We start from the raw sequence: 23,086 nt of genomic DNA on the forward strand, positions 1-23,086 counted from the left end.
AAATTAAGGCAAATAATTAACCACAGGATCAGGGAGCTGAACACTTACATTTAAAAAAATCTAGATACAAATCCTATGTCCATCACAAAAATTAACTCAATATGAGTCATAGACTTATAAAACTTTGATATAAAAGTATGAAATGCTAGAATACCTGAAAAAATATAAATGACACTGGATTAGAAGGTAACTTTTTAGGTGCAAGAGATATGTACAACAGGTAAGATGCTTGCCTAGCATTGCTGACTCAGGTAGGATCCCTGAGTAAGCCCTGAGCATAGCCAAGTATGTGACTTCCTCCAGCCAACCTCTGTCCCAAATAGAAAAGACTTTTTACATACAACAGCAAAAACATGCTTCATGAGAGAAAAAAAAAACAAACCAACTTAAGTCAGATCACCAGGCTTTATTACCTGTTACCATGTGATTAGTAACAACCAGCTTAACTAGCATATTTATAATTCTTAGTAGATACTTGATAAATGTCACTATCACTGTCGTCCCATTGCTCAACAATTTGCTCAAGCAGGCACCAGTAACATCTCCATTGTGAGGGGCCGGAGCAATAGCACAGCGGGTAGGGTGTTTGCCTTGCATGCGGTTGACCCAGGCTCGATTCCCGGCGTCCCATATGGTCCCCTGAGCACCGCCAGGAGTAATTCCTGAATGCAGAGCCAGGAGTAACCCCTGTGCATCACCAGGTATGACCCAAAAGGAAAAAAAAAAAACCCATCTCCATTGTGAGACTTGTTACTGTTTTTGGCATTATCAGATACACCACGGGTAGCTTGCCAGGCTCTGCTGTGCAGGTGGGATACTCTCGGTAGCTTGCCGGGCTTTCAGAGAGGGATGGAGGAATCGAACCTGGGTCGGCCACGTGCAAGGCAAACACCCTACCCGCTGTGCTATCGCTCCAGCCCTTGATAAATGTAGGTCCAACCAAATATGGTTTTGAAGCTTTTTTTTCCTCAAATGGGTAATTTTTAACTCTTCTTGAGAGCCTCTCTAGTACCTCTGCCGACTCCCTCTATCACATCTGCTCCTGCTGCATCTCCCTGCTAAATCCCTTTTCTACTTCTCTCCTCACTTGCCAAGTTACCAATGAACTCTTGGATTTCAAGGGTTCACATGTCACAGGATCAACCTGTGGCTGGTCTAATGGTATGTGGACATGGCTTTGAGATACTGGGGTAACTGCTTATTCTAGTTGCAAAGCACTGAATTCACTGACTTGGAGCAAGTTATCGTGGAGACTGAGAGGCTGAGGGTGAGAATTCAGAATTTTTACACCCACAACTGTTCTGCACCAGATTCAGCATGGTGTTGCTCCTGACCCGGGGAGGTGGTCCTCAGTAAGTGGAGACTACACAGAATTCCACGAGTCTGCAGGGGCTCACTGCAGCCTTCATGTTTGCTCTGCCAATTGCTCACTCTTGGAACTGCCATTCCCATTCCCCATCTGTGACCCTGTAAGATAGTTGGAGTCAAGATGATAGCACTGACTTAGTGCCAACTTCCAGAACCTTTCCCTCTGCCCCCAAACTGCTTCTCATTTTATTTTCTTTTCTTAGTGAATTCCTATTGCTGACATACCCATGTAAGTCAATTATGCAACTTTCATTCATTCACAGACATTTACTGAGCATCCACTAGGCAACACACACAGTCCAGGCTCTGGGATGGAAGTTAAACATCTTCCCCTGCCCTCAATGAGCTTACAGTTTAGTGGGCAAAACAGACAACGCCCAATAAAACAAGTGTGCTGGAGACAGTACGAAGAATGACGTGACATGGATCGTTGAGAAAACCAAGGAAGGCCTCTCTCAGGTGCTCAAAAGCTGGGGTTGAGGCTTGGCTCCCTATGGCCTTAGGAAAGTCACATACCCTCCCAGAATCTGTTCCCACACTTGGAAAATTGATAATCCTACCAAACTCCACTGTCCAGGACCTCAACTTGGTATGGTCCTTCATGATTCTGCACTTTCCTTAGTAAGCCTCACCCACACCCCAGCTACCCTGGATATTTTAGTCCTCTTTCTGCTTGACAAGCTTCTCTTAACAACTCTCATGGTCCTTTCAGTGTTGCTTCCACAGATGTGCTTCTACCGCGCCTGAACTCTGCTTTTCCATTACTGCACCCCAATCTCCTCTCTCTCACTCACACTTTCTACAGGAGAGACTTTGGCGAAAGTCCGTACTTAACTAGTGTTCCGAGTGCCTAGCACAATGCTGGCACATACAAGGGTCTCAAATATTAGAAGACACAGATTGTAAACCCAGAACTGTAGAAGTGAAACATGCAGGTTAGTGTTAAGGAGAAAATCCTGAACCTCATGGGAGGAGTTGACACAAAGGCCCAGGTGGCTGCACTGTGTCCAGGTTAACCCTATTCTCTGAGAGACTGAACAAGGATGACAGATGGGCAGACATGCCATTACCCTGCTACACAGGATTTGGCTTGGGGAGTGGCACTACTATTTGCTGTAACTGGTAAGAATGGGGGAAGGAATACAGAGGAAGGGATCAGAGGCTACATCCCAGGCTGTGATAATAAAGGAGTCTCAGTTAGACACAGGAGGGACCACAGAAGGGGTTGAATAGTGCAAGAAAATGCTGAAGGTGGGGTAACCGACAATCTCGCTGGGTAGATAGATAATCCACAAGAACACTGAAGATATGAAGGAGAAGAGAAGAGGCAAAAGCTATCATGACAAAGAAGTGAGGGAACTAGCAGATCTAAAGGTTGAAAGATGATATAACAGTAGAGGCAGCTGAGAACATCTTGTCTTGGTGGGATATGCAGGGCAATTTTTTATTTTTAAGCTAGAGGCTTTGGGATAATCTTTAAGTTACAATAAAAAAAGGATTGACAGCAACTATCACTTCTTGAGATACACAGAATGTAGGCACCACTCACACAATGCTGCAGGGCAAGGCAGGCCTTCAGGTGACAAATCTGTTAAGGTAAGACAACGGAGAGAAAAGTCAGAAGGCGAAGATGCAGCCCACTATGATTTAGACTTTCCGAAAGGGCAATGGGCAAATGGGATAGGAGTATGTCCCTACGTAAGAGATAAATGAGGAAACAGGCAGTTGGCCTCTCTAAACATAGAGTTTCATAGCTCATCCTTTCTGAAATTTCATGCTTGATTCAGACTCATCAACGCAATCCTTCAGTGGCTAACCTGCACTTTAATGGCCCTGACTGTAAATGGGCACCGTTATCGTGGCTGCATGGCTTGAGAAATGCATTTACCCCAAAATTTCCACTCAGTGACTGTTGATCCTCTGAGATGGCTTCAGGGTCCTACTCATTCCAGAGGCCATTAACTGAAACGAATTTTCATGACTGAGTATCTGAAGTCCCCTACAGCACAGTTCCTGCCACTTCGGATTCATCAGAGGGCTCCAAGTGGGTTTGCTTTAGACTCCTAATTCTAGTGCAAGACTGCTTTCAGAATTTGTCCAAAATGGGGACAACAACAACAAAAGAGGGATGCCATAACATTTTAAGTTCTTAGCAAAATACCCACTAACAAAGCCCTTTGAAGCCATCGCACCAGATTTTTTATATTACTTGATTCAAAAATATTCCAAAAATGTCAAAATCCAAGAATAGATGGATGGACACAGAAACTATGGAACATATAAACAGTGGAATACTAATCACCTCTTAAAAAAAAAAAAAAAAGAAAAGACAAAGGCCCGCAATTTGCTGCTACATGGAGAGATCTGGAGAGTATCATGCTGAGTAAGTGAGTCAGAGTGAGAGGAAACAACATAGAATGATCTCACTCATATGTGAGATCTAAAGAAACATAGTAGGGGATTAACAAATGCCCAAAGCTTGTATAAACAAATAGCATGAGAACTGATATTCAGCAGGAAGACCTCCCACTGTGGGAGGAGGGGTAGGCCAGAGAAGAGACCAGTATGACAATGGCTGAGGTAAGCGGACACTTTAGAGGAGGATGGGAGCTGAAAAGAAGTAAAGGGACATGCATGCTACCCCATCAATAAGAGCACTGTAAATCAAAGTGCCTATAAGGGGGCGAGGGGGGGGGAAATCTGCCATAGAGGCAGGGGAGGTGGAGGGAAACTAGGGGTGCTGGTGGAGGGAAGAGGAAAGGCTTGGGAAGGGATTGGTGTTGGAGCATTATGTACCTTGACCTTAATCACTAATTATTGCGCAACTTTGTAATTCACTGCTATTCAATAAAAAGTAAAATTTAAACTCTTCTTCACTTAAGAATCAAGCCTGGAAAACACAAAATAAATTATCCAGAAATTTTTTTTCAAAAGCAGTTATGGGAAATAATGCAGCATGTCAATCAAGAAAATAACATCTTGAACCTCTAAAGATAGCAATTTTTCCAACACCCGCCCTCAGAACACCAAGATCATATAGAAACACAAGAACGAATGCAACAAGCAAAAGCTAGGCCTGCTTTTGTCATTTTCTAAAGTTTTATCACTTTTCCAATTTGGTTTGGCTTGCCTTTGGCTTGTGAGAGCCTATCTACTCAGAAAGGCGAAAATGGAGGCTAAAATTTTTCCTACAGGAAAGTTGGTGTGTGTGTGTGTGTGTGTGTGTGTGTGTGTGTGTGTGTGTGTGTGTGTGTGTGTGTGTGAGGAGTGGTGGTGACTAAGGGCTGGTCCTAAGCACAAAAAATTAAGTCAAGACTAACTAAAAAGGGCAGATATGGGACCAAAGTGATAGTACAGTGGGTAGGGTGCTTGCCTTGCACGTGGCTGAGGTGGGTTCAATCCCTAGCACCCCATCCTATAACCCCAAGCCCAAAAAGTGATCCCTGAGCACAAAGGCAGGAGTAAATCTTGAGCACTGCTGGATATGACCACCAGCAAAACAAAAACCAACAACCCCTCCAATCACTACCACATACACAAAAGGAAGATATCGGTCATCTATATAATCATCCATGCGCTTCTATGTGAAAAATCATTTGGCTCTCTCCACATACATATTTCTGGAACAGGTAAGGTTTCTGGAAGTAAAGACAGTCCAGGAAAAGCTATGCCAAATACCTCCAAATCAGTGAGCCCAATCCTCCAGAAAAAGGGAGCAGGGTCTTTGTGCTGATGCCCGCTCAGAAACTGCATATCCTGGCACATACACTGAGGTGGTTTACACCAAGTAAGTGGAGACAGATAAGGAAAATCTCTTGGAAAAATGATGAGTCAAAAGTTACAAAAGTGGGGGGCTAGAGCGAAAGCACAGCAGGTAGGGCGTATGCCTTGCACACAGCCAACCTGGGTTTGATTCCCAGCATCCCATATGGGCCCCTGAGCACTGCCAGGGGTAATTCCTGAGTGCGTGTGCCAGGAGTAACCCCTGTGCATTGCCAGCTGTGACCCCCCCCAAAAAAAAAGTTACGAAAGAGGGCCAGAGGGATATACTGTATAGTGGGTAAAGCATGTGACTTGGATGCAACCAACCCAGTTCAATCTTGGGCACCACAAATGGTTCCCAGAGCAATCCAGATATAGCCTAAAAACAAAACAAAAAACTTGAAAAAAATCAATAAAGTTAGCGTTCTCTGGACCTAGAAATTTTACCTCTAGAAATTTATTCTAAGGAAAAAAAATTACACAAAATGAAATTCACAAAACAATGTAAGATGTATCTGAAATGCCCAACGGAAAAAATAATCGTGACAAAAGCATATAATGAAATATTGTTCAACTCATACATATTGAGTTTATAATGACACAATACATAATGAAATGACTAAAGAGTAAAAAAAAAAGATGCAAATCATATTGAGAATGAAGGAGATAGCGTAATTGGAGTAAGGCTCCTAATACCAAAACAAAACAAAACAAACAAAAAAAAAAGAAGTATATAGTCCCAGTCACTTATAGGACAGGCCACTAGACTGTTTAAAAAGCAGTGAAATCCAGGGCTGGAGCAATAGCACAACGGTAGGGCGTTTGCCTTGCACACGGCCAAGCCAGGTTCAATTTCCAGCATCCCATATGGTCCCGAGCACTGCCAGGGGTGATTCCTGAGTACAGAGCCAGGAGTAACCCCTTTGCATTGCCAGGTGTGACCCAAAAAGCCAAAAAAAAAAAAAAAATCAAATCCTAAACAAACAACAAAATACACATAAATTTCCTGTTTGACTACAAGTAGAACTGTAGCAGAAAAGACAGTCAATCAAGCTTAAATCAGACCAAAATGACACTTCCAAGCTCTCACACCTCAGATACAGGGCGACAAAACACAATGTCGGGCCAAGTTTAAGTGGCACATATTTTTCTTTCTTTTTTTTTTTTTTTTTTTTGCTTTTTGGGTCACATCTGGCGATGCACAGGGGTTACTCCTGGCTCTGCACTCAGGAATTACCCCTGGCTGTGCTCAGGGGACCATATGGGACGCTGGGATTTGAACCCAGGTCGGCCGCGTGCAAGGCAAACGCCCTACCCGCTGTGCTATCTCTCCAGCCCCATAAATGGCACATATTTTTCAAAATGATGAAATCTTATAAGAATTTACTTGAAAAAGAAAAGAAAAAGGAAAAAAAAATCCAGCCTTGTATCAATGCTTTTTATCAAATGAGAAACTGACAGTCATACCTGAGAATTAATATTTTGGAAAACATATTGACATCTGGAAAGGCAAAAGTGTACCTAATGTACACTTTATTGGCAGAAGAAAAGCAGACAACTCCAGGACTGGTCTGAAGGTAGGTCTCAGAAGTTCTGCTGGCTTGTCCTTCGCCAAGAAAACCCCAACATGTTACATTTCATGATGCCAGGTATTCATACCTTTGGGACAGGTTAGAGAGTAACTATAAATAGGCCCCAATTAGACATGAAGCTACACTCAGCCCCAATTACATCGTCAGAAGATACACGAATGTAAAGCCAAGCCCGTAACATTTCTATGTGAATGAAGATGAAAATATGGGTTAGCTAAGCAGCTGAGGCAGTCCCTGCAATACCTATGCCATGTAATAATCACCAACATCTATGGCATGGCTCAGATGAGCTCCCCTGAAATAGCATTATGCTTAGTTAAGAAGAAATGAAGGGGTGCTGGGAGACAGTACAGTGGTTAGGCCCCATGTCTAGCATGCACCAAACGTTATACCACCTGGCCACTCAAGCATCCCTGAGTTTGGCTCTGAGAGTTGTCAGGATGTGCTGTTTATCCCATCCTCCATCCCCCCCCACCCCAGTTGCTCCAAGAGCCCTGAAGAGCACCACATCCTTAGGCTGAGCAATTTATGCTAGAATAAAAACAATCTCTAGATTGAGAATGCACAATTTCCAGAAACTTAGGGCAGAGTCAGCGTAGCTCTCCCAGGTCGCAGAGAGCAGCCGAATGCCAGAATTTCCCATTAGCAAAATGTGAGTACCTTAAACTGCTGGCCCCCCACTGAGAAATCTCTTCTTGGGCTGGCCCTTGGGTCCCCTGAGAAGCACCTGAGAATCCCCCTCCCACACCTGTCTCAAAAGAAATGCAAGCTAGCAAAATAGGTTCTTGGTAAAAATATTTAGCAACTATCTTGCTCCCCCCCCCCCCAAGGAGAACCGCCCCACAATAGCTTAAGGATAACAATGCTACCATAAAACCTCAGACAGGAGAAAAAGCACTCAACTTCAAAGGTGATGAGACAATGGAAGCCCCAGTTTTGAGATTACAAAACCTGTATGCTTTAATGGGATAGTGCCTGCATAAGATAAAATTGTGTCACATGTAATTTCTGGTGTGTAGCACTGAAAATAAATGCCAAAACTGTTCACCTAAACGAACGCAAAGGAAATCACTCAGAAAGCCTGTAGCGAGGTCTTGGTGCCAGGAACCAAGCAAATGGACTGTCACCATCACTCTCATTGATCTTATAACCTTGTGGGGTCAAACCAGGAAAGGGGGTGGGTTGGAGACAAACTATGAGAATATGAACAGTAACAAAAGGATAACAAATATACATCATTTGTTTATTAACAAATTATACCGCACAAATCAGGGCTTTTTTTTCTCCCCCTAGCAACCAGAGCGTTAACAGAAATCACACCTGTTCTTACAGCAGCAACATAAAAGTTTTCTCAGGAACAAATTCGGAGCCAGGAGTCTGAACATGGCTTGGACTAGAAACCTAGTGAAATGCCCAACTGAGAGTAAACTACTGCACTGAGAGCGTGCAGGAAAAGCAGCTCTCCAAAGGGGGCCAAGAGAGATGGTCAAAGGACAGGCGGTCGGTCCAGAAAACCGCCAGGTCACATCAGAACAAAGGGGGCACAGAAGCCTTGGAAACTTGAGAAAGGGTAGAAGAAACTCAAGTCAGCTCCCTGGACGTGTCTCAAAGCTGAAGCAGGGAATTAATTCCTGGTCGCACCCCCAATGCTGGCATCCTGCTCAGGGGTTGTCTGCTAGAGAAAGTGATTCATTTGGTAGTTTTAACATGGTTTTTATTTTTAAAAAGAACACATCCACTTTAGGGATAAAGACTCAACAGGAGGCTAGTTCGAGTATCTGGCCAACTTAAAAAGTATTCTGGAAGCCAACTGAGAAAGAAAAAGATAAAACTTGGGTGAAAATGTTTGCTAAAGTCTATGACTCTGTTTCTCAGGGGGGCTGACCAAGTGGGCTTCCATGTCCCACTCCCCCATGCTTCCATATGTAAATTCAAACGGGTCTGTTTTGCCTTTTGGAGGTTTCCAGAAAGGTTCCCTCTATCGACTAAAGAGAAACTTGAAGATAGCCCCTACCTTTGCTGCTATCGCATTTTTCTTTAAGTATGAAAATCGCTGAGATGGAAATTACACTGGTGAGAAATATGAAGAGATTTGTAACACTGTTGGTGCTACAAGAATCTGGAATTTTAACAAATATTTATTATTCTATAAGATACATGAGCAAAAGGCGCCTTTTAGTAAGAAATTGAACTTCAGTATTTCCATCTCTCCTAAATGTACTTGTCCACGGTACCCAAGGTCTCAATATTCCTGGGCAGTGTGGAACAGAATTCTAACTGAATATTCTAGCCACACCATGCCAAATCATTCAGGAAAAGAATTTCTTGAGAAGGCAAGCCCCTAATTCACAGAAATCTCTAGAACGAGAATGTACAATTGCCAGAAACTTAGGGCAGAATCAGCAGAGTTCTTCCAGGTGCCAGAAAGCAGCAAGATCCCAGAACTTCACTTTAGCAAACAATGTCAAGAGTGTAAATGACAACCCCAGGCAGGAACACTTTCCACAAAGACCATTTTTTTCTTTGATGGGAGCAAGGAGGAAAGTGGAACTGCAAGAAGCTAAGTAGGAGCAGAGTTGTGGCCCCTAATCAAGATGACATTATTCCAGTAAGAGAACAAATCTCCAGAGAAAGAACTTGTTTGGAAAATGTAACTTCTTTCCGTGTATTTCTCCGTGTATTTCTTTCCGTGTATTCTCATCAAGTCAAAACAGACGCTGCTGTCATTTTAGAATCATCAATTACATCTTTTAATTAGAAAAAAAAGTCCACTTAAATATTTACATAACTTTATTGCTGCTTATTACAACAAAAACTTTCAAAACTCTTTGTAGAATCCATCCAGTAACGTGAAAATGGAAGAACTCAAGAGATTCTCCCCAAGACGCAGTTTCGAGCTGAATGGATCTGACGCTCACAGTAGGGTGTGAAGGAACATCCCGGTGCATGGCATGATTCCTGCTGTAGTCATCTGGGTGGATTGCTCAGAAAGCAAAGAATCCACTTGACGTTTCAATAAATATCAAAGTAATCGTATCAACAACGATGACGACGACAACAACAACAAAAAATCGCTTCCACTGCTGGACCAGCAATCCAAGAGTGAGCAGCTTGGCTGAACGATTCCGAGACTGGGCACGTCCGTCAGTCCAACGAGATGATGTCAGGAATGTTAGTCCCGCTGCTGGTGATGACCCCCGTCTCACTCCTGCTGCCGGAGGAGCTAACATGAGTACTGCTCTCCTGGGGACTGGTGGTGGTGACGGATGCACTGCTCGCTGTTAAGGGTGAGGTGAGACTATCCAAAAACATAGGAGGACAGTACTGCTTGAAACAAACAATGATTCGGGTGAGGGGAAGGTGACACTGATTTTTTGTTTTTTAAGACAGTGACTAGAACTTGCTAGCTAGACTTAAGCAACAGCCACATGTTTTAATCCCAGTGGGACTTCAAGTTTCTTAAAATGTCACCTCTCCTGGATGGAAGGTGGCACACACTTAGTTATCTTACATTAGTGAGTGCAGCATTTTCTTGCTTCTTCCCAAACTCGTTGGTTTGCTGACACAACAAACCGGTGACAAGGACAAACACATCAACAAAAATAGAAGTTACTCATTGGCAAACAATGGTTTCAGAACTAGAAATTTGCTCCCAACACTCTGTTTGCGCCACGTTTAAATCATACTGTCAAAGTCTGGGCAGAACTTATTTTAATGGTATTAAGCAAAAATATTAACATAAAATTCAGTGATACCTTCTAAGTCTAGGAAGAGAAGACTAGGATTCCCGAGGAGCAACATAACACCAATGAGCTGGATGGTAGCCGTCTTCGGTGCGCAGACACACCAGGATCTGCCCTAACAGAGACTTCAGGAGCTAAACTACCACAGAATATTCAGGACAGGAAACTGGCTCGAATAACTAAGCTTGCTTCAGATGCTTGTTCGTCACACCCCTCTCCAAGTCTGCGTTTTGAGTTCTCTTCCTTCTCATTTTGGTTGCTGACTCCCATATTCAACCTGAATGCTTTTTTCTTATTTTGTTTTGTTTTTTCCTGTGCCAAGACCTGTCATATGAAGCAAGGTGCTTTAGCCTCAGACACCTCCCCTGGCTGTAATCCTTCTACTACCATAAATACTTTATAAGAAATAACTACAATGACTTTTAACAAGTCAGGTCCAATAGAGACATCCTAAATTTGATCTTTAGACTGTGAAGAAGATCCAACTGCATACATAATTCAACCAATCATTTGGAACACTAAATTATATAATAGGAATTTAAAACAGGAATTGTTAAGACCTACATGGTCTTCAAGACCCATTAAATGGGAATAGCCCCAGGTTTAAGCTGTCAGGCAATGGAAGGAAGAGTAAGAACTAAAATCCAGGCTGCCTTTTAAGAAGAGATTTATCCAAAAAAAAAAAAAAAGAAAGAAAGAAAGAAAGAAAGAATCCCGTGTATAGAAATTCAAGAGAGTCTGGCTAAAGGCTGAAAGAAACTAGTAAGCAGGTAATTGTCGGGTACTGAATGTCTCTAAAATCCCATCAATTTCCAACTTTCTAAGAAAACTGGGATAAAGCTCAGATGCATGTATTTTATTTCTGCTTTAGCTTTGTTTTTGATACCTAGTAACAAAAAAAAGATGCTCACTCTTCACTTTTAAGATTAATGCTGGGTCCTGCAGTATGCTACCAGCAGGCTGTGCTTCTGAATCAATCTCCCAATCATCTGAGCCCAAGTTCTGTTCAAATCCTCACAGACAATCCGCACTTTTCTGAACAAGGTGATCAGGGATTAATTAGGAGTGGGGATTGTTCAGAGGGAAAGTTGAACAAATCAAAGGTTCCCAAGTTAAACTGAAGATACAGCATCATCCTTTTACTGGCTTAGCAAAGAAGCTAACCAATTAGCTAAGGGTGCCAATTAGCAATCAGCAACTATGAAATCAAAATTATTTTTGTCCCAAAGTCATCATTTTAAAAGTGATGGCTCTGGGGCCAAGGACATATAGCTCAGGGGTAGAGGGACAGGTCTTTCAGACAAAAGGACTTAAAGTCCAATCCCCTGCACCACATGGCCCAGGTAAATAAACCAAAGCACTGATGGGCCCCATTCGGCCCAGGGAGCTGAGTATCACAGGGAGTACCACTCTAAAATAAGATTAATGACCAAAAAAAATCATCCACATGAAATCACTTAACACTTTGAGCTGAGGAGCCCATTCCCTAGAAAAACATATACTCCTGCTCTAAAATGATGGAACAAAATCAGGGTGAGAAGAAATGCCCCTGGGGCCACATTTTCAGTGCTCTTTGTGCACTCAGACAGGAGTCCTGCAACAGACTGATTCCAAGCATCCCAACCAGCAGCGGTGACAGCGATGCCCACCCTCTACGCTCAATATCCTTGTCTCTAACCCTCTGTATGCTTTTCTCAAGACCTTCCCTCCCCTGCAACTTCTATAAGTCTGTCAGCAGAATCTACCCTCACTGCAAAGTCTTCGAGTCTGAATCCTGGGGTTCAAGGCCTTCCTGCCTCCAACACTGAAAAGAAAAATGATTGGCTTGTAGAACTTCACACTGGTTGGACACTCTCCAATGTCTGACGGGACTCACTTGCCTTTAAAAACAGGAACAAACCAAGCTAATGACTCAAGCTGCTCATTCATCAGCTTCAGTTGTCTTCTATGTAGAGAATAAATGTTTTGTAAATTAGCTCCATAAAGCGTTCGCTTGTCATCTAGCTCTGCTTCTCATTCTAATTATGCAAATGCCAATAAGACATGCCAACTATTAGATGAAGTAGAATAAAAAACCGTTTTAAGGTTAAAATATAATTGAAAAACAGCTAACTTTCCCCCTCCCTACAAAACTGACTGACAATGTATCTCTTTTCCATAAACCGAGAGTGGACTGTCCTGATTTTATGCAACTGGTCATTTTTAGTTTGTATAACATAACCAACAATCAAATACAAATTAGTTGCTTAAATTCAGGATACATACCTGAGGATCAACTGGAATAAGGGAAAGAAAATCCAAACCTAAAACAAAAATGCTTTGTTAATAACTGTCTCATATTTTGGAGACATGAATTATTCCTCACAAATCACTCTATATAAGTCACAAAACATCTGGGTAAGTGCTTACCATTCTGCCATGGGAAAGTTCTAGATCATGAGCCACTGATAACTAATGTGTACGCAAATATAATTCAATAAATATATTCTCAATAAAATTCCCTCAAGTAAATATATTCTCTGACAAGACAAGTGGGAAATCACATCACAGCAACATAAAGGTAGCTGTCCAAATCTTTCAGAAGTACAACTGGTCAAATAAATTTTTTTCCCTTTGTCACAGAATGAGCTTATTATTAATTTATTACTAATTTCTCTGGATTCAGATCGTTTTTTAAAAAGGAAATAAAAAACATGCTTTAGGCTCTTAAGATACTTCACATTTATTATCACTCTTATTTGAAAATACACTACATTGCACATAATCTAAAATATCACTTCTTAAACAGAGGCTGATGGCACTGGGAGCCTGCGGCCCGTTCCCACAGCACCTGGAAGACAGACCAACGAGCTGCCCGGAGCAAGTACCTGATGACGGAGGCTCACTAACAAACTCCAGTGTGCAGATGTTTTCTAAGCCAAAGATTGAGGATACTCTAATATGCTTTAGAAACAGGAAACTGGACAAGGCTGCCTGGTAATACCTTTCTTGAAATAACAAATTTATGATCAGAAATGGTGAGAAATTTCAGGTTTCGAAAGTCAAGCAAGAAACTTCTAAGTCAGTTCCCCGAGACCTCTGACTAAATTTCAAAGCACATTTTAAACATCAGATAATAGGAATAGGTCTTTGAGACAGGCTAATTTTATTTGGGTTCCATTAATATTTATATGCTAGCATTCAATACCACTGTATTTAGTTAACAATCATACTGTAAAAGCCTGAATCTAGACTGTTAATCCAAATAACATTGGTGGGGACATATTAGAAACCATTTCTGACTTTATTTTTGAAAGTGTTGTTTACTTTTCATCCTGTATGCCCTGGTGAAGTAGGTCTGACACAGTGGCCTGAACCAATGGAGTGCCACAGGAAAAACTTTTCCAACAATCCCCCCCAATCAACTGATTATCAGTAGGTGACCTTTAGCAGTGGGACCCACATCCCACCCACCCTGGTGTTTAATGACTTAGTAAATCCTCTCTGCCTCTGCTCCATGGCAATTCAAGTTTTGCTTAGCACTTTGTAATACCTTCTGAAACTTTAATACACCTAGCACTGCTATCAGCAGGTATTCCTTGTTTTTTTCAAAAGTATGCATTATGCCATTTCACTTTTTACAAAAGACCAAAGCCAAAACCTGCTTCTTGTTAAGGGGATTTCAAGTTTTTACAGCAAAAGGCGAAAAGTGAAGAGTGAGTTTTGCAGTGAGTCAAGGCAGACAGCTCACCCCTTGAGTGGTAGAGTCATGCTTCTTCCCAGGAACCCATTCTACATCAGTGCTGTGAATCATTCTCACTTTGACTACACTGGTGTGCTGAGAGACAACCGGTTTACTGGTATGATTTGGTAGGGTATTTAAATGAATGGAAATCTCTCTTCATATTACATCATTTTAGCTTACATCATTTTGACTTAGTAAAGTGTTCACAGAACTCTATTTTGAGATACTGTGGAAATCCTGTACTAACAAAAATAGTATATTAGCATGTCATTTAATTGGCTCACATTTATTAACTGTATTCTGGTCTGCTTCAAGTGGTATATTTAGTCTTTTTAGTAGCTCCTGAGTTTTTAAGTGATTCATTTTATATGATGAGTCACCTAATGGCTTTATGTCAACTTGAGTAAAACTTTGATAAAATAGCTAAGGATAATGTCCTGTTATCTGAAGTGGAACATTGTGTAGGGAAGTCAAATCACTCAGAAGCATTCACTTTCTGGGGCCTCCCAGGAGTGTTGTCTCTACAACTAACATCAGTGACAGCTCATTTTCTTTAGGGGAGTGGGAAGCAAGGATGCTGGTTGCTGGGGGAAGGTGGGGTGGGAAGTTAGCATAGTTTTTTGGTTGTTCTCAAGGCATATACTCTACCACTATGCTACAGCCCGCCCCTGTCCTACTTATTTTCCACATGTTAACATTATTTCCACTTCATAACTTTACAATTAAGTAAGCATATAGGCCTCATATCACTTTCAAATTGCTTTTCTGCAGTCCTAGCAGTAGAGGCTGCCCATTTTCATTATTTCAATTCCCAGATCTTCAGGTGTACTGATTCTTTAATGGGTATTAAACTTCACGTGTGCCAGTAATGTACACAGTTTACAAAATAAAGATTTAAGAGATTTTTGTTTGACTTGTTTCTCTTGACACCTCATCCAATAACAAGTGAATATGGTGATCTATGCAATGCCATAATGAAGCACATAGAAATTTCTCTAAAGTGTGGCTGAACTTCTAGATGTTGACCTAGCATACAGAGATGCTGTCCACACAATATTTTCTCACTGAACCTTCTTTTTCTCAAATATTAACAGTGAAGTCAGAATATTTTAGATATTAGATGTTGTCCCTGACAGAAACATACTTTGATCACTCTTGTTTTTTAAGCTTTAAGCAGAATCTTGAAACTGTTACAAAATGAAGAAGTTTCATGAGCAGTGAGTGATTATGATGCTGCTGCCTCGTATTTAGCAAGATGCTCTTTTCTTACCCATTTGCAACGACATGGTAAGACTACTTCTGTGGCACAAACACATTAATATGCCCTCCAAAGTACTGCATAGCTGCAATGCTCAGCTATTTTAAACTAAAAAGAATACAGTATAAAAATTCCGATGTGTTCTAAAAGTTCTTGTTTTAATTTTATTAACACTGATAAAATTGTACTTTTAAGACTTTAACTATTTATTTATAAAATTAACTCATAAGGCTTTTTCTTATTACTAACATTTTCCTTCTTCAGGCTATGAAGTTAACAAAACATGATTGCTACAGAATTGAGTATATATAAATGTTTAGCACTTTCAAATTTTAATGATACAACTTTGAGCACCATTCACACCTGACAATATGGCACTAGCAATAAGGCAGTCATATTTTTTCTTGAAATAATCAAGCTTCTTTCCATTCCATAAACACAAATTATTTGTTTTATTAATATTCACTGTTGCACAGTATCAGAAGATGCTCCAAGCTGCAGGTCTTTATTAATATTTCTTCTTTGTTCTCCTGCAGATTCAGAAGATTCGTGTTTATGATGTTTAGAAAGGAATGTTAAAGAATGTATTAAAACTCTGGCATTTCTTCATTCATGATGCTCTATTTAATATTTTACTAAGTTATTAAATATTTAAATACCAAAACTGTACAGTAGAGAACTACAAAAAAAGTATGCATAAAAACAATTTAGGTCATTACAAAAAAGCACATTAACAATTTTAAAAAAGTGGAACCTCAACTATTTAGAAGTAGTAATCACTACATAATTCGCAGATGAGGACAAACTGTAATTCTAAAGTACAATAGATTCCGAGCTATTATATTTAGCAACTGGTAAAGCCTCTGGCATATTAGTAATTATGCATACCTACTGGTTTTTGCTCGCTAAAAATAAGCCCAATATATTGTTTTTCATTCCTTAACATCAACCTGAAATCTATTTTACAAAATACAGTCAACATATTTTATTGCATTTTTCTTAAATCTGTCTTTTAGGTAAAAATCTCTTTGTGCTCAAATTCTGAAATAATTCTGAAAAAAATCCTCCCAAACTAAGAACTCATCTAAACTTGCAGCCTGAAATTTTATAGAGCAAGTGGTATATAACTTGGTCCCGTCTGGCACTAAATGGCCAGAGTTATTTTAGTAACTAGAAGTTTCTCAGGAATAATGTTGAATGCAATATTGTCTAGACGCAGATCTTTCCAGAACACCTGCTTATAATAACACGTCCTAAAATGAGACATGTCACATGAAAACTGGTCCAGGCTTAAGAAACAAAGGGCAGTAGCTAGGAATGAAGATTTGAGTTCCCACCCCATTATGGGCCACAGCACACCTGAGCATCATGCCTTGCATACAAACACTCTCTTTATAATTGGGGTGGGTGAAGTTTATAAACCATTTCAAAAATACCAATTTCCAAAGTACACATTTAAGAAGCAAAGGGTAGTTCTCATTTTTTTTATTTTTATTTTTGGAACAGAGACTACTTTTAATCATTTTCTTTAAATTTAATCAAATAATTTGAACAAATTTCAAGTAGCCAGATAACATAACTATTGACTATTTCAACACAGATTTTGCCCAACAGAATACTCTGCTTAAAAATAAAGACCTTACTAAGAAAAATAAATCATAGGCTAGTATTAACTTCATAAACCTGGAAAAGAAAATTAGTAACAGGAAGTAAAAAACTATCCGACTAAAGGGACCCTTCAGAGAGAAGGGAAGTCGTGAACAGAATCAAGATACTGAGAGTTCTACCTCATCTGATACCGTCCCTCCCCTGCCCCCTCAAAAACCATGCAAAAACAGAGGCCATGGAGAGAGCAAAGAGTGGAGGTGGGAGCTGGATTGTACTGATGTGGTCTTGACCGAATACTTTCAGTACCGAGATACTTCAAGATGCACCGACTTTTTTTTTTTTTGGGGGGGGGGGGCCCGGGGGTTAAGGAGTGGGGGTGTGCTCAGGGTTTACTCCTGGTGGTGCTGGGATCCAAACAGCTTGGCATGTGCAAGGCAAGTGCCCTTCCTGCTGTACTAAGGCTCCAGTCCTACATTGACTTTTTAAGGAAGCAATATAAAAGAGCTCCTTAAATATTAAGCAGTACTCTCGGATAGATTCTATTGTCAGACAAGAAGTTCACAGGATAAAGTTGGTAGGCAATATTTACTCCCAAATATCACAATATTTTCTGAAGCTTTGAAGGAATACTGAGTGATGGTCTAATAATAAGAATATGAAAAACACTCTCCCTAATCTGTGAAGCTCCTATGATTAATAAACCAAGAGGAAAATTCCATTTATTTTCTCTACTATCCTACTATATTTCCTATCATTAGAAATCCATACTGGTACACAGTAAAAGTAATAGGAACTGAATACCAAATATTCAACAAATACTTTTTAAATATGAAATGCCTCCAAATTTCCCTAGCATTTCCACTTAAAATCATAAGACTATTTTTGCTTCACAGATCGAGACTAAAAATAAATAACAAAACTTAGTAAAAAAATAAATAAAATAAAAAACTCTTCACATACCTGGCAAATCTGATGACATGCTTGATATTGGCGTGTGGTGGAATGGTACTGAGTAGTCTGTTAATGAAGGCGGGACAGCAGCAGGATCAACCGCGGTCACACTGGGCACCCTTACAGAAGAGGGCTGATACATGAGAACCCTGTTTTAAATAGCATGGGAGATCACAAACAACCTGGCTGTTAGTTCACAGGAGAAAAGGAGTGCACCACCGGCCATTCTTCCTACGTTCACTCCGTATTTCAACTCCAACTCATGGCATCTACTCATCCCACACCACTCTCATCCTTCCTGTCTCCGGGTTACCATGAAGCTAAGCTGGCTCGCCAATAGCAGCCATGACGTAAGAGCAGCTGGTATCAAAGCATAATGCACAGGGCTGAAGTAATATGTTAACACCTCATCCACCACTACAAGCACACTTCACAGACACTTATTACTGCATGTATACCATATGGGCTATTGGGAACTCTGCCTATGAAGAAACTTCAAGCCATAGTAGACCACCCCTAAACTTCCTGTCAGTGTTTTCCAAAATGGGTGATACTCCACACCCCCAGGCACTGGAATGATCTGGGGGGAGTAGTAGTCTCAGGTGCAAATGTGGGTGTGGGGAAGCACTATCTGCTTGCTCATTTAAAGAAGGCATACAGCATCCTAAGGGAGTGAGGAGTAAATTTATTTTTCTTCTGAAAATAATTTTCAGAGGGTGGTAGAATAAATAAATTTGGTAACCTCTGATTTATTTTAAGGTCATGGTACCTTTATGATTCAAGAGTGGAAAAGAGCTTATGATAAAATTAAACAAATTCGTTCACCCTTTTCCGGACATTTGAAACAGTGCAGTTCTGTACAGGGAGACAAGTGGAAGAAGAGGAAACCACCAACAGTGTTTCCAAATCACATAGGATCCAACCTCTGTGATAAGGATATGCAGAAACACCTCTGTGATAAGAAGGGTAAAATGGAGACACTGGTTTTGGCAAGAGATTTAACAGGTGACTAATACTCAGGCTACTTCACAACATTATTTTATTTTGGGGGGCCATACCCATAGTACTCAGGGCTTATAATACCTATTCTCTGATCAGGGATCAAACCCAGTTGACCACATGCAAGGCAAGTGCCTTAAGCCCTGTACTACACCTCTCTGGCCCAATATTAATATTTCAATTTTATTCTAAGAAGAAAGTTTTGAAAAGATGTAGTTTCATATTTTTGAGTATTGGGTTCCCCCCACACCCCGTTTGTTTTTGAGCCACAGCCAGCAGTGTTCAGGGCTGACTCCTGGCTCCCCATTCAGGAATTACTCCTGGTGGTGCTCAGGGGACCCTAGGGATCCTGGGGATAGAATCCAGGTTGGTTGTGTGCAAGGCCAGTGCCTTCCCCACTGTATTATAGCTCAAGCCACAATTTCATGTTTTTTGTTTTTTTTTTTTTGCTTTCTGGGTCATACCCAGTGATGCTCAGGGATTACTCCTGGCGGTGCTCGGGGTACCATATGGGATGCTGGGAATCGAACCCGGGTTGGCTGCGTGCAAGGCAAACACCCTACCCGCTGTGCTATTGTTCCAGCCCCACAATTTCATGTATTTTTAAGTTTCAGATTGAAACAACATTTGTATCACTTTTTCTCTGATAGGGAAAAAAAATGGACAGAAACAATGTCAATCTTAGAGAAAAAGACAACGCTGGCTCTTCCCTCCAGCTCAGTTTCCCCCCCAACAGGTCTCTTTGACAGCTCATGCAGATTTCTGCCTAGAACATGAACGGATCCTTCAACTAGCATAGATTTACAGGAAACAGCTCACTTTTCTCCCTCAGCTCCTTTACTTCTATCTGTAGGAGTCACATGGTAACATTTAATTATCACCGATGCTCCCTTCTAATACGAAACTCCCCAAAGATTCAAGTACTAACTATGGCTGATTTGACTCCAATACAAATCTGGCACACAAAGGCAAATGTCTAAACCAATGACGGTGCAAATCATTAAATTAGCATCTACACCAACTGCAAATATCTGAAAAACTGGGTCTAGTTTAATTTCTATCACTGTAACATTGCAACTTTTTTGTAAATCCAACTATACAGAATGGGTGAAATTAATGGTTTGTTAGAATTATGAAATTACATGTTCACAGAAGGTTTTTATTAGAATATTCTTAAAAACCAAATTCAGGAATTTAAATGATTCAAATGCCTATGCAAAAATAGACTGTTTATAAATATGAAGTAACTAGGGTCATGGGAAATGCAAATAGCTACATCTGATAAAGCCATGATTATAAAAGTAAGTCATAAAGTAAAAATATTTTAGAGTTTTTAACACTTGCTACTTCTCTCAAAGGCTTGACAAACATACACAGACATACGTATGTGTGTGTGTGTACAATACATTATCTTCATGTACATCTGAATTCTTAAGAGCTTAATGACATAAAAATAAATCACTGAAATACTTCTATAAAGCAAACATTAGCATTAGAAACTGTATACTGAAATCACAAGTAACTCATACTCATACTTGGCCCAGAATATAAAAAAAGAGTTACAACACAACAACGTGAATTTTGCTGTTGCTAGAGTTCTTGGTGCTTAGATTCTGGCACCACAGATCAAAACGAAGTTCCCGTATTCAAAGTATGTGCTCTAGTTCTTCGAGCCATTTTCCCTCCCTCAATAACTTGAATTTTTATTCATGAACCTGAAAATTCACTTTATGTACTCACTTTATAACCAGAAAAAGATTTTTTAAAAATTCTACTTCTCTCCCTATTTTAGACATTCGTTTGTGGGGAGGAGTGGTCTATACCCAGCGGTGCTCAGAGCTTACTCCTGGCTCTGTGCTCAGGAGTTACCATATAGGGTGCTGGAACTGAACCTGAATATGCTATATTCAAGGCAAGTGCCAACCCTTACTATCTTTCTGGCCCCCAATTTTAAAGATTCTCAATACAGAGATATATAAATTTAACCTTATCTTTTGTTTCCTCTTAAAAATATACCCGTCTTAATAACAACAATTTTTTCATGTTCTATGGAAACAGGAAGGGATATAAACAATATTTTAAAGTGATCTTTAAAAAAATATTAAGGGCCGGAGCGATAGCACAGCGGGTAGAGCATTTGCCTTGCATGTGGCCGACCCAGGTTCGATCCCTGCACCCCATATGGTCCCTCAGACACCACCAGCAGTAATTCCTGAGTGCAGAGCCAGGAGAAACCCCTGAGCATCACTGGGTGTGACCCAAAAAGCAAAAAAATAATAATAAAAATATTAAAGCTTTCCTACAAGAGTTAGATTAAGACTATCACTGAATACAAGGGGTTTTTTTGAGGGGGAGTAGGGATTTTTCTGGGCCAAACTTAGTGGTGCTAAGGTATTATTCCTGGCTTGATTTTCAGGGATCACTCCTGGAGGGGCACAAGGGAACATACAGGATGCTGGGAATCCAACCTGGGCTGTCCACTTGTGAGGCACATGCATTACTTACTGAACTATCTCTCAGCCCTTAAAAAGAATGCATTAAAGAAAACCTGGATAACTGGTGCTGTGGGCAGGGGGTGACTGGGGCATTCCCAGAGATGCTTGGAAGATCAAGCAAGTCACAGTGGATCCAGTTCCCCACACAGGCTAGACACGTATATACCTCCAGCACCATGTCCCAACTCCAGTGCAATGTCCACCTCCAGTACCAAGTTCCCTGGCCCTAAACAGAGTCCTTTTCCCTTTCTTCATGGCACTCTGTATAACTTTAAGAACAGCTTTTGCTAAAACTTAAGTTCTTACAAATACATTGTCACAGAATTTCTGCACTGCAACAAGGTCTTCCTCACTGACTCACTCTCAAAGACCAATAAGTCCTATGATCTATTTAATAGCCAGAGGCAAGCAAAACAAATCCTAGATGCCAATATGAGGGGACAGGAAAAGAATGACCAAGAACAAGGCTGCAAAGGCAGAATAGCAAGAAGCAGACTGCCTAAGTGATGCAGCAGGAAGACCGGTCCCTCCAGCACTATCTGTGACCTGAGGACAAAACACTCCCTTGGCGTTCAGAAAAAACAAATCCCAGTTTTTCCATGTTCCTTTCCACCACTGATTCTGACAAATGTTTTAAGAATAAGCAAAGTCCTGTTCATTAATGACTCCCACTTATGCATACAAGGTAACTACCACTATTCTCTTCTGGTTAACGGGCTCAGCCCCATGCACCCATCATGCTGGTTTCTTTATATGCCTCCTGGCTCCCTCCTCTGGTTGCACTCATTCCTTCATATCTTACTCGGTGGGGAGAGCCATGCAGACTAAACAGAATTAACTAGCAACAGAATGCATCCAGACACTGCCTTTTCTGTCCGTGCTACCAAATAACAAATCAGCTGAATGTGGTGAATCTTCAGATTACTGGATGAATTTTAATATTTTAAGAGTCTTTTGATGGACTGGAGTGATAACACAGGGGGGTAGGGTGTTTGCCTTGCAAGCAGCTGACCCGGATTCAATTCCTCCACCCCTCTCGGAGAGCCTGGCAAGCTACCGAGAATACCTCGCCCGCACAGCAGAGCCTGGCAAGCTCCCCACGGCTTATTCGATATGCCAAAAACAGTAACAAGTCTCACAATGGAGACGTTACTGGTGCCTGCTTGAGCAAATCGATGAGCAATGGGATGACAGTGCTTAAGAATCTTTTGGGGATGGTTATTAATTTACAGAATTATAGTCATGGAATCAGAGTAGCACTATAGTCCCGTTGTTCATCAATTTGCTCGAGTGGGCACCAGTAATGTCTCCATCGAGAGACTTGTTACTGTTTTTGGCATATCGAATACGCCATGGGAATCAGAGTACATATTAATAAAATGGTTTTACATTTATCTTTATGACAAGATTCATTTTATTGTGCCATAGTTAGTAACATTAAAGCATTGCCAGAAAAAATTAAGGCAATGACGAGCCCTATGTGAGCCGATTTCATAAAGGTATTCAGAATGGCTGTTAACGTGGAAGTCTAGTCTGGATGTTTGTGATACCGACTTACTAAATAGAGTAGCTGCAATTTACACACT

General features: G+C 40.8%; 1 protein-coding gene across 11 annotated transcripts in view; it reads right to left on the reverse strand.

Moving 5' to 3' along the window:
- Nucleotides 1-2,803: 2,803 nt before the first annotated feature.
- The window catches only part of PIAS2 (protein inhibitor of activated STAT 2), a 72,334-nt gene continuing 52,051 nt past the window's right edge, over nucleotides 2,804-23,086 (reverse strand). For 3 of the 11 annotated variants that reach the window (XM_055125955.1, XM_055125951.1, XM_055125953.1), the window contains 3 exons: nucleotides 18,016-18,155; nucleotides 12,731-12,768; nucleotides 9,444-10,049 (listed from right to left, as the gene is read on the reverse strand). In XM_055125955.1, the coding sequence (XP_054981930.1) occupies nucleotides 9,867-10,049; nucleotides 12,731-12,768; nucleotides 18,016-18,155 (361 nt within the window). In that variant the 3' untranslated portion in view covers nucleotides 9,444-9,866. The other 8 variants (XM_055125957.1, XM_055125960.1, XM_055125952.1 and 5 more) reach the window with 5 other exon arrangements.

The sequence above is a fragment of the Sorex araneus genome, chromosome 2 (assembly GCF_027595985.1).
Source record: "Sorex araneus isolate mSorAra2 chromosome 2, mSorAra2.pri, whole genome shotgun sequence".
Classification (NCBI taxonomy): Eukaryota; Metazoa; Chordata; class Mammalia; order Eulipotyphla; family Soricidae; genus Sorex; species Sorex araneus.